The sequence below is a fragment of the Poecilia reticulata genome, linkage group LG17 (genome assembly GCF_000633615.1).
Source record: "Poecilia reticulata strain Guanapo linkage group LG17, Guppy_female_1.0+MT, whole genome shotgun sequence".
Lineage (NCBI taxonomy): Eukaryota > Metazoa > Chordata > Actinopteri > Cyprinodontiformes > Poeciliidae > Poecilia > Poecilia reticulata.
The window spans coordinates 126,092-138,829 of NC_024347.1; the positions used below are offsets into that span (position 1 = coordinate 126,092).

At 35.0% G+C, this 12,738-nt stretch overlaps 1 protein-coding gene across 1 annotated transcript in view; it reads left to right on the forward strand.

The window, feature by feature from the left end:
* astn1 (astrotactin 1) overlaps window positions 1–12,738 on the forward strand; it is a 369,159-nt gene that overhangs the window by 110,544 nt on the left and 245,877 nt on the right. Inside the window, exon 7 of the mRNA XM_017309852.1 lies at window positions 4,325–4,492. Coding sequence (XP_017165341.1) covers window positions 4,325–4,492 — 168 coding nt within the window. The remainder of the gene's footprint in view (window positions 1–4,324; window positions 4,493–12,738) is intronic.

The window sequence follows — 12,738 nt, forward strand, 5'->3', positions numbered from 1 at the left end:
AGCTGTCACTGCAGTGAGTTGCTGGTCAGGATATATTATAGACTGACTACGCTTGCTCATCTGTCATCTGCAGGTTTGATTTGATTCGGTGTACTGCAGCTTTCCTTGTGGTATACACTTGCTTGCCAGCGGGTGTTATTAAAATTCTTGGAGGCATCCAAGGAGCGAACTTTGAAAAGGGAGATGAAAGATAGCGATTGTGCCTGTTGAATTACAAAACCRGGATCGATTTAGAATGTTTCTATAAATGTCTCCACAATCTCATCAGACCTGATTTCATGTCACGGTAAATCAGACAAAAATTTGAATTCAACCACTGGGGAAAGAAGCTATTAATGCCAACAGCTGCACAAGTTTCTGCCTTCAGATCCACTGAAGAAAACCACAGACGTGTAGAGTCACTCTTCTCTATTCATATTTCATTTCAAAGAAAGATATCAAACCAGACATTTTTTTTTAGCTCACAGAACAACATGTACTTCTTAATACATCCTTTCTTGGGTAAGGCAAGTTCAAAATGAACAACAGTGTCAGATATAGAAACCTTAATTAAGTACCTCAACCTTTTGGACTGAGGAGATACAATGGACAGGGTGAATGGTTTTACCCACCACAAAACGAGAAAATTCAAGTTTTGAGTTGAAAAACACAGAATAGACAGAAAATAAACACACAATGGTGGGGACTCAACAAATGGAAAGGAAACCTATCAACGACAGACTTAACCATCAGAGTATTATTGTARTTTTAAAAATCTCAAGCCACTTTATTTACATCAAACTTTTTAAAAAGTCCTTGTTGCATCAAAATGCTTTACACGGATGATAATATATAGTATAGCAGTGACAAAGCACATGTGGAGATATGAGTTTCTTCAACAATATGGTCTCTGCCTGCCCACCTTAAATAGCTGATTGGAACAGAAATAAATAGATGCTCAGTGGATAAAAAAAGTTTSATAATATATGCTACCAGCATCATGCAGGATCTCAAAAAAGAACATTGGAAATTCAGCCTCAAGAAAGGTGCTCTTGTTAGTTCTTTGGCTTTATTAAGATAACTTGTTCAGAAAAAAAACAATTAAATTACTCAGTAACATTATAATTTAATTAAGCTTTCTGCTATGAACTCTCATCAGTATTCATTATCAGAAATTATGTTACACATTGTGTGTTCATGGCAGCTGTCTTTCAGTGTTTGTGTGTAATTTTTAGATTATAAATACTCGTGCCTCGTTGTGTTTTCATCAGCCCCTTACGCTCCATGGCAGACAAAAGGCTGACAGAAAAAAAAAGCAACATTTTGTTATTTAGTTAGCGTTGTGCCTACTGAAACATATGGTTGCTTGTCTATTGAGCTCAGGTGTTCTCTTAGTATTTTATGCTAAGGAGATTATTTTAGCCTTAAATAATCTGCTTGTACACAAGTTAAGATAATTTATGAAATGCTTGAGAAACATTCTTTGACTATATTTTTTAAATATTTTGGGGGGAAAAATCAGTTAATATATGACTTTATATGACTGACACAGTATCATGGTATCTAGATTGGTGGCTCCTGACTGAAATCTGGTTAAATGAGTCAGTTAAAAAATAAAATAATCAAAATAGTATTCTTTTGTTATACAAAAGAAGAGATGGAACCCAAAAACCTGATAGTTTTTGGGGGTTTTTAAAGATTGTTCTTAGACCTTTGAAACTTATTTGAAGCAAAGCAAAATTAGCATTTTAAAAACTGTAAAAACAATGCACTTTCTGCTACCAATATGTTGGCTTTATTTTACAGTACATTTGTCTTCAGGGCGTTACAAATATGGAGGAGGAGGAGGAGGAGAGGTGCTCAGATCAGTATRGAGCCCCCTTAAGCCTCGAGCATAGCAGCATAACTAAGTGGATCAGCCTTAGGCTGTCTCGAGAGTTATTTAAGGTACTGTGATAACAAGGTATTATAATAGGCCATAGAAGTGACTAGTAAATTAACATTATTATTTGTGTGTAGCAATAAGATTACAATATTTCCACCATATTAAGAAGACAAATGATTGCTTCCTCATAAGTAAACTGGTTAAAAACATAACTCCACATCGTATGCTGAGGTAATTCTGTAAAAGCAGCATCTATGTGTTTCCCCAGACAATCTAGGCTCTTACTTTAATGCTGACTTTTTCAAAGAATTGCCAACATTTTTTAAAATCCAACATGTTTCATGCCTGGAACATGTTGAAAAGTAACAGAAAAAGCTATTTTTTTGTACTCCATTCGTTTTAAATTTCTTTCATTTCCTATGTTATTTCAAGTTTATGAGACGTGCAAAGAAAATGATCATACAATTTAATACAGAGTTTGAAATGTAATCACAGTGAGGAACATTCTGGTTTCTTGAAAGATTTTCAGTGACTTTTTTTATTTTTCTGCTTTTCAGTTGCCATCATCTTAGTCAATGTTCTCTGTAGATCATATAATATGCGAGTTGCACAAATAGAATAATTTGTACTGACGTAAACACAGGTTTCTTACTCATTTATTCATCGAAGTCCACTTGGTTTTAAACGACGCATAATGTGAAATTAGCCAAAATGCTAATGTTGGCGTAATTGCTGTTAGTAGCATGTGGGGAATCACTAGCATGTCATTTACTTACTCCATTTAGTATATGAAACATTGGCAATAAGTAAGAAAATTGGCTAAAAGCTTATTTTAGGTGTAATGCTAATGYACTGGCTTGTGCAAGCCAGTGCCAGAACTTGAGAGAAAATGCTACCTCTGAAAAATTAAATTTAGCAGATAAAATTAACTTCTTCTGCCTTAGACTCCGTTGGAAATGAAGACAATAAATTAGCTTCCAATAATAATTTCAAATAACTTGATATCTTTCTGTCTCTTGCTATGCATACATACATTATGTCAGAATGGTTGTTTCTTTTTCCTACTGTGCTGCATAACAATTTCCGTTGGGGATAATAAAGAAGATTTGATTGATTGATTGACTGGCTGATTAAATGTATTTACGAACATATAAAATTGAATGTGTTAATTATAACATTTGTCATCTACTTAGCAGTGTTAGTCATTTACCCATTTTATTTCTCACTCCTATCATGGAGTCTTCCACCCAAGGCTAAAGACGGCCTCGCTCGTTTATTAAAGTCTTCACATAATTCAAGTTACAATAATTGTAGTTTAGAATTTGCAGGTTATTTCACTTATTTTGTTTTTGCTTTTTGAATACACCTAGTATGTTATGAAATTTGTAAAGCTGTTTGCGGTGTGTGGGGATTATTCTAATCTTGTATTTATATTGGTTTTTATTATAAGTAGAAATATCCACAGTTTGCGCCCTGATTATGTGTTTTTAAGCATCTGTAAAGTTTTGTACTTAACTGTTCATCTGTGTTCAACAGTTACAATCAAATCTCCTTGAAAAATGTCCAGGACAGGGTGGCATCATTTCTAGAGCTTTCACAGCTTTTGTTGGCCAATTATACTGACACTAAATGTACGGCTACAGTAATTCATCAGCWTTTATTAGCAAAAACACGGGGCTGATTCACTACTTTATTTCAAAGCAGATCTAATCAGACTGACGGTCAAGTCATAAATGAGTAGTTAATGACCGCTATATTAGGAGAATGAGGCTTTGCGAAGGAAAGTGCTCAAAGGTATTTGGTAATGGCACAGTTATTCAATACAACATGCATTTACAACAAAACTGAATACACTTGCAATCTAATGTCTGTCTTGGTATGGTTAATGACATTATCCCAATAGCAAATGAAATGTATGTGGTTTGTGATCTCATAAAACGACAATGATGGCCATAATTTGAATGTAACCAACATCAGTCTCCCGCTACATTGCACCACAGCTTGAAGAGAACCTGCACATCTTGGAAAGCTGGAATTTCTTCTTTAAATATGGTTTTAGATTTTGTTGTAGGTCTTTCCTGGGTGACACAATTAATGTCAACAACTATTGTTGTCCTGTCTAATCTAAGATTGAACCTAATCTTAGGTTCAATCTTGGGTTCAACCTAAGATTGAACCTAAGATTAGGTTCAAAATGTATTTGGACCTAAGATTAGATTGGGAAGCCTAACAATATAAATATCTATGACTTTGGAATTGTGACCATTTTATTTCTAATGGTTGCTTTTCCAAGAGGCATGAAGAAGAAATAAATAATCTCGTCATCATCCTGTTTTGAAGAGTTTATTTGTTGTGTCTTTTCATTCTGTCACGATGTCCTCACTTTTCTCTAGTCTTCCAACTTATTTTCCTTCAGTGTGCACTTGTGTTTCTCACTTGCATTCGCTCCATTCTCTTCAGGTTCGAGGTTCATTCTGCTCCAGGGGAGCCAGTTGGATGCTTCAGATTGGCTGAACCCAGCCCAGATCTTGTTGTACTACCAGCAGAATGCCAGTGGACCTTGGGTCAACGAGCTGTGTGGTCGACGCCTGCTGGATCCTTGTGAACACCAGTGTGACCCAGAGACAGGTTAGTCCAGAGCGCGACATCCACGTTARCTTTGTTCTGTACCGGAAGCATTACCGTGGAAACCTTGAGAATTTCTTATTGCCTCGAGGCCCTTTGTATGCACCAACACAGCCAAAATTCTGTGAACACAGTGGGTATGTCGTTACATCTGACACCAACCTGAATGTGCGGTGAGACTCACGAGAGCACATATATCTATGTGAACAAATAATTTGCTGTGTAGAAGTTTAATCACATTCTTGCTCACTCAATAGCTTTCTATGCACGTGTGGCACTCTAAAAGAAATCATGCAAGACCAGAATTTCTGTGTATTTTCATCCAGGTCTGTCTCCGAAGATGTTGAGTAAAAAAAATGTAATATTTGTTCTGGGTTAAGTACGGCTGTTCTTTTGTTAGAAACCAAAGAGACATTTGCGACACCTCTCAGGAGATGGGAAGATATAAAATACTGTAAATGAGCCAGAAGCACTTTTCAAACGTCTCAATAATAGGAGGTTATGAAATTAAGAAATACCACCTAAAATGCACAATGTAAGTAAGCATATTTACATACTTAACTAAATATTCTTAGTCTACAAGTGTTTGTCTTACAAGTGTCTTGTGTTTTTTTTTTTTCTCTTATTTCTTCTTATGTTTTTTCTTGATTGTTTTTCGTCCAAGAAAACATATCATTTGCAAGGAGTGCTCTGATTGGATTAGAGCAATCTGTCTGTGACTGGCTGGTAGTGAGGTTAATTTACATACACTTCATTAAGCTGCARCCACAGACACAAGGACAGGAGTGAGCACCGTCACTGCCCGATCTGTTCCGGAAGCACGGTCCATACCATCAGCTAATTTGGGCATGTGCTAAGAAAATACTTTCAGAAAGGATGTTCTTATTTCTTTTTTCTTTTTGTATGTCATTGTAATCATAAAAATAGCATTTGACTTAAAGAGAATAACAGGAAGTAAAAATAAAAATGGTTTAACCACATTTTGCAAGGCTGCTTATGGAAAAATACAAAAAAAACCTTTTGAGCAAAACAGCTTGTTCCATGTCTTTAATTTGTTGTATAAAAATGTTTTTTTTATACATCAAATCAATTATTAATGATTTGATATGTAAGGGGTGTTCTTTTTCAACACAGACATTTAAATTTTGTCAGAGGCCAGTGGTTTCCATCCTTGTTTTTATTGGAGCACCCTTTTCATTTCTACATAAATGCATGTTAATTGATTCACTTATATGGAGGAATGAGTAATTGCAAAACACTGAAATTAAAATTAGTTTTTCCAGCAGTATCAGCTTGTTAACAGACTAGTTCATCATAACTTAACATAATTGAAAAAGTGCAATAACCATGTTTCCTTTAGTAGCTGAGCTATGTTAGTCTGTTGAAAAAAATAAAAAATAACTTTTTCTCCCCAAGCATGCAGCAACTTCCGAGAATTAGACTCGCACACAGAGCTGTCAGACATTTAATCTGCCTCGTTGTCCCCCACGAGACCATTTGTGAACTCTGTGCTTTGGTTTGCAAATGTTTGTTTTGGAATACAGCATTTGCTTCTTGATTTTATTGTAAGGAGTGAACATGTCTGCAAGGATTATCATTTCATCAGAAATGTACATGTAGTTTATGCTAAATCACACCACTACTTTTGTAATACTTCTATAAAAACGTGGAAAAACAGTTTTACTGGAGTAACAGTAGAATTTGATACAGTTGTATACAACTTATACTTKAACACCAGCCCTTAAGTAATGAATTTGAAGAACCCTGATCTACACTATTATTTGCTGACATAAATGTGTCTATGGTCGCAGGTCTTTTCTGAAAACCATGAAGTGATAAACTTTGAATTGCAATAAGCTTTAAAGTAAAGTTGAAACCATACAATAATTTCCCCTATTTAGAGTCTCTCTGCACACAAAGTTTTAAGAAGTGTTACTGTAAGTATAATGAAGTAGCTAATGGAGTCTCAAGGTAAAATCTTCCCCATGTTAATTTAACCAAGGGTGCTCTTATTTCACGACAGACTGCCAACAGATAAAAAGAAAGTCTTAGTACTCATCAAGGTCAGTTTTTTCATTCAGCTGTTCTACAATATGGTTTTATGCAATTTAGCATTGCGTCTGATTCTCCAAAAATTAGACTCAAAATTAGTGTGCAAAGGTATGCCTTGTCATTTGGAATTTTGTGATATATTAAATTAATAAGGAATGGTTAATTCAGTTCACATACAGGTTTTAAAGTGCATATTTCACCTAAATTTAGTGCTTGAAAACTACAGTTGGGCATCGAATCAATTGTAGCCTGCACTTTCAGAAAACGAGATGCACTGAGTTCAGTACTGCCTAGATCAGAAATGATGCAATGAGGGGAATTTTGCTTTTATTGATTCATTTAGTTACCTCTGCGATGTTCTCTGTGGGYAAAGTTGAAAATGATGGAGGAAAAAAAAAGGAGATAAAATGCCACGGCAGGTTCGTGAAGCTCTTAATGCCTTTATACATCTGTATACTGTAAAAGGTTTACAACAACTCTTAACAGATGCAGAGTCTAGAAGAAAGATACTAGCAACAGTTCTATGTGGGCTTAACATTTAGCAAGAGTGCTGCTCTTCAGCACCATTATAGTGTACAAGCTACTACTTCTAACTTCCTGTTTCTCRTTGGAATAGTCCCTATTGTCTTCTCGGAAACATATTCTACTATGAATTTAGACTGAAGTTCAGTGTCTCATATATGTATGTTTTATCATCAATCGTTGATAACCTTTGACTGTGTTGTCAAATGTTGTAGATTTTTACAAAAATAACACGTTAATAAAAAAAAAAAAAAGCATTTCTTTTTCCAGTGTGAAAGTTTCAGAAAACTACACTTAGAAACTACAGTTAGATGACTGATAAATGAGATTGAGTGGTATAAGTAGACTTGATGGCATGCCTGAAATATGATGAATAGCATGTGAACTATGAGGAGAAGCAGCAGCAGCATGTCAATAAGCTGTGATTGATGGGACATCAGAAGACATTTTGTGGGAAACGAAAACAACACTGAAAGTGAAAAGTAAAGTGACAAGCAGTCAAGGGCAATACTGTCATAGTCTTAACAAGGGTCCAGTTTGTGGACAGCAAACACAAATGTAGACACACGGAAAACAATACAAGTAAACTAGTTTCCACTCTATTGTTTGACAAGGCCAAGCCAAATTCCTACAGCATGTCACATTTCACATGCAGTATTTAATAAGAGCCATGTGGAGCATATGTAATTATTAAAACAGAAAACTTTCAACATTTGTTGTTTTGCAAGCTCCTCACCTTTCTTTATGTATTTATTTTCCCAGTTCAGAGGCAACAAAAAGCAAAGCCTGTAAAGCAGAATAAGAAAATATTTTTGTTGTTTAAACAAGTCAAACTATGTCTGTCTTAAAAAAATTATTTCTTTGAATTCTTAAATTATCGATTATTTATAGTAGCTAATATGGCAGAATAGTTCACAATTTACATTTTCGTACTGTTCAGGTACTGCAGTGAGTCTTACTTTGTTCGTTATTTATGTGAGTTTAGACTTTTTTTCTCCATCTCTATTTTTGTTTGTTCAATAAGCAACAGTTTCGAAGTGAGGTGTTGAAATTTGCACATTTTCTATTTCTGTGGAGGTGTGGAGAGTAAAATTTGGTCCTTGCATAAATACAAAAAAACCTTTTTTCTCTCACTTATAAAAATAGTCCTGGCTTTGAATTAAACAACAAAATCTGTACAGCACAAAAAAAACATTGTCTTACCATCTAAAAGAATATTATTTAAGCTTTTGGGTTGATGATAATTAGGAATTTTGTTATGTGCTTCAAAGCCTGATTTTATATATATTGTTAAAGTTCTTTAATATATGATTTTATAGTGCAGTAAAACTAACTACCTTTCATCAGAAGTATTTAATGCGATTGTCCCATCCAGCATTGACACTCTGTTCTTTTTTTGACAGTAACATATTTAATCAAAACAACCTTTTTTTTGTCCAAATATATTTCTGACTCTTCAATAAACGTATGTCTTGCTCTGACTATTGATGATATTTTAAGAAGTAGTTTGCTGTAGAGCTTGGCTCCTGCTGGCATGTTTACTCTGTGTTTCCTTTTGAGATTCTTTGATAATTTGCCTTTTAAATATTTTAACATGGTTCTTGATAAATGTAGACAAAACTCACAAATATAATGTTTGTGTTGCTTAATGAATTTGATACTTTTCTTTGGAAGCCATGCAATTTATGAACTAGTGTTTTCACTAGTTAGAAGCAGGCAAACAGTTTCTCATTGAAAGTTAATTTTATTGTGAAAGGTACAAAAAGCCCTATTTTAGTTTCATCAATAAGGGAACCTGATGCAATACATGGAATCAGACAAGACCATATCTGTTATTCACTAGATGGAGAAAAAAACTGGAAAACTGGAATTAGGATTTTTATAACAGCTCCAGATATGTATTAGCTATAAATATCAGACAGGCATGCTGTTTGTACCTGATTCTGTACATCGCTTCAGTGTTTTGGCTTGAGTTGAATTTAGAAAGTCATGAAATGTGGGAAACATTAAAACCCCCAAAAAAACGTAATGGCTTTATTTGTTTACATCTTACTATTGTGCGGCACATCGTGCTACATTTCAATTTCATATGATATCTTGTAAGGGCTTTGGTAGTGTACCACCCGGAAAATGAGTACAGAAAAAGATTTTCAGCTTAGAGCAGAGGAAAATGTCATTGCATTTGGAGTCTTTCCTGAATTTTCCCAGCACAGCGTAACCTACACAGCCCTCACTTCTTCTCATCACACATGAATCAGATACATAGTCTGTTTGGGAATACTCCAGTTTTGCAATTCTCCTGTGAGAATGGACACGATATGAAGTTTAGTGTGAATAATTAGATGGCTGCTGTAATTTAGCTCTAATAATCACTTAGTGATCACTTACCCATAAAGTCACAATGAGCATCTGGGTGCATTTTAATGAAGAAACCTTGAGTGCTTTCATTAATAGCTACTACCCGCAGCACCGACAGACCATTTGCTTCAGCTAGCTCCCAGCATACTCCTCTACATTACAAACACTTGCTAAGCAGTTTTTCAAGCACTWTGCTCTGTAGCCTCATTTGTTGACATCATCTCCAGCCTGAAATGAGTTCAGTAATGCCCCTCTAGATATCCAGCTAGATATTTGTTTTAGCTTATGAAACAGATGCAAAACTGATTTTTTTTTTTTTTCCCTTGAATGCAGATTTGAATTCAGTGAACGCGGTTCTATATTGTTTAAAACATGCATGCAGATATGTAAAAGCATGTGGAGGCTTCAAGAAGATTGTAAAGATGGCTTAAATGGAATCCTCCTTTTGCTGCTGGAGATACAGATGAAAACTGAGATGGGTTGTGACATATCAGTGCTACTCGTGCACAACATTAAAAGAGGCAGCAGATGCTTCAGTGCATGCTCTTTCCCTTCTTGCAGAACTCTAAACCTGGGTGCTTTGGGTACTGATGTTCACAGACTCTTTACACCATATTCCTTTACTCTCTCTGTCTGCTCTGGAGCTCATGTGGCAGTTCTAAAAAAATGCACATGGACATTTTGTGCCTTTGGAGACACGTGTTACCACATCATCCTATTCTGACTAGACTAATGTGACTGCATAATGGATCAATTTGTGTACATCTGCTTGATGAGCTGAATAATTTTGTGCCCAAGTGACACAACGACTAATGAAGAAGCGCAGACTTGTGGCACAGTTGTTAGTTCCCACATGACAGAGTGAGTTCAAGGATTTTTTTTTTTATCTGTGCATTTTGCCAGGCCTGACTGGCCTAAATATGCACTTTATAAGGTGGAACATAGAATAAAAAAATAAGATAAAGAAGTGTTAATCTCAAAGTATGACAATTTTTTTTTTTTAGCTGCAGCTTCACAATTCTCATTATTGTATCTTGCTAAAATTGCAACTGTTAAACTTTATTCTCAAGATTATGTCCAGCTCTACTGCATTTTTTGTCTCATTTTGAAATGACTATTTGGTAGTATAATATTATAAACTTTGTGTAAAATAGATTAAGATCCTTGTTAAGCACTGTAGATTATTTCAGATCAGTGACCTTTATCAGTTTGGTTTTCTAAAATGTGGGGTTCCACAATTTTTAATTATTGTCCCATTATTACTGTTATATATTTTTTATTAACATTTGGACTTGTAAGCAGTCTTTTCTACAACAAATACAAATAAAAACTTCAACTTTTACATATAAATTATGACAACATAATTCTAGCCACACCTTCCTAATGCAAAGACTCGAGGATGACCTTGAAACAAAAGCATCTGCTTGTGTATGCTCTTATATTTGCAATTATGGGCTTAGTTTTTAACAAAGTTAGACAAGGTTTCTTCGACATATCTCTTAAAGGCTCAAATTCTTAGTTTATGGCTAATATGTATGATTGTTTTATATACTGTAAGTGATGGCAGTACTAAAATGTTTTCTGGATGGCTTTGTGTACTGATTTCAGTTCCTTGGTAACCTTTAAGAAGACGAGTGTTAAGGTGAGACAGTTGTTGCAAATTTAAATAAAGCTCTGAAGATGGAAACATTATTGGTTATGCATCTACTGAGCCTGAGCTTCTTCCCTTTTATCTGAGGCAGTAATCTGAGATGCAATACTGATTATTAAGCGACATTGGGAAACACACTGATATTGTTATTGCTCGATYTCCTCTTAATGCACTTTGAAACACAAACAAATCCATTTCATACACAGAAATGTATTTTCAAATCAATCCAATGCAATGGAGTTATATAGACAATTTCAACTTTGAATAAACAGTTTGATTGTGCTTACAAAACAGAGCCGGGCCATTCAGTTTAAAATGCTGTCTTGCTTACCAGCCTTTGTAAATCATCTCTTTCATAACTCTAAGCTATTCATTATGCTGCTGCCTGACTAACACAATCTAGAAAGTGTTCTGAAATTTCTCTCATTTTATATTCTTCACTCTGGCTCCCAGTAGGGTTTAGGATCCCTTTAAACTTCCCCCCACTCACCTACAAAGTTTTGAAAGACCCGACTCTAGAACATCTATCCTGCTTTCAAGTTAAAGCCACCGCTGCCCTCAGTCTTTAAATGCAGGCTTGAAATCTATTAAATCGTTTTTATGAAATTGGAAAACAGAACGTACCTTCTTTGCCTATGACACCTGACTATTACAGTATAACTTTGCTTAACTTACTATGTGTACACGGTTAAGACCAATTTAAAAACTGTTTTGTTTAATTGTTTTTTGGATATTTTTTTGAGATTCTCTTCCTGCATGAAACTGTAGCAGTGTATTGCTGCAAAGTGCTGTACAAATATATTTTACTTGTTTTTTTACTTCCTTCTTTATGCCCATTTACCAGAGTAGCACAAGCAGAAATTATATTTTACATCTATATAATGTGCCAGTTCAGCTGCTGTTAGGCGACCTGACTTCTTTATCACCACATGTGATAAAGATATCACCAGGATGTGATTGTAGCAGAATCATTASTTATGTAACAATGGAAAATTAAACTCACTGAAACAATGTAGCTACTGCACAGACCCTTTGTGTCATTTCTTCCAAAATATTTTCTTTTTTTTTTTTTCAGGTGTACATTTAAAGAAATAGGCTCTATAAATTTGTAAGGACATCACATCTTTTAAAATACCCAGTTGATGTACCCAGATATAATGAAATCAACTTGTAATCATTAATCGCATGCTAAGTTTCCCAAATCTTCACCTGAACTCAATATATCTCTTCACACTCACTTACTGTGCAAGAGACTTCAATTAAAAACTCTAGAAGATACAACCACCTGATGGGGGAAGAAAATAGTAGAGTTATAAAAACAGTAAACAGAAAATAAGCCATTACAAGAACAACTCAAAGCCTAGAGCCTACATAATAATGTTTGTCATAAAGCGCAGAATAATTTGAAACAAATTTAATAATGAGGTTTCACCTGGATATGAACTTCTTCATTTGTTTTTTGTCTGTCAATGAATGAACAGAACTTGAAATGGAGAGTCCTCTACTTACCCCCCACTGTGTATCCTGCTGCGGTAAATCCTGATGTAGCAAATCCATAAAAAAGGTAGAGAAAAACAGCAGGTATATGCTGTCATAGTGAGAGGAAAATGACACTGGAAGAAAAAAGAAAAGATTCCTAAAAGTGCAGAAAGTGTAGTGCTCCGCT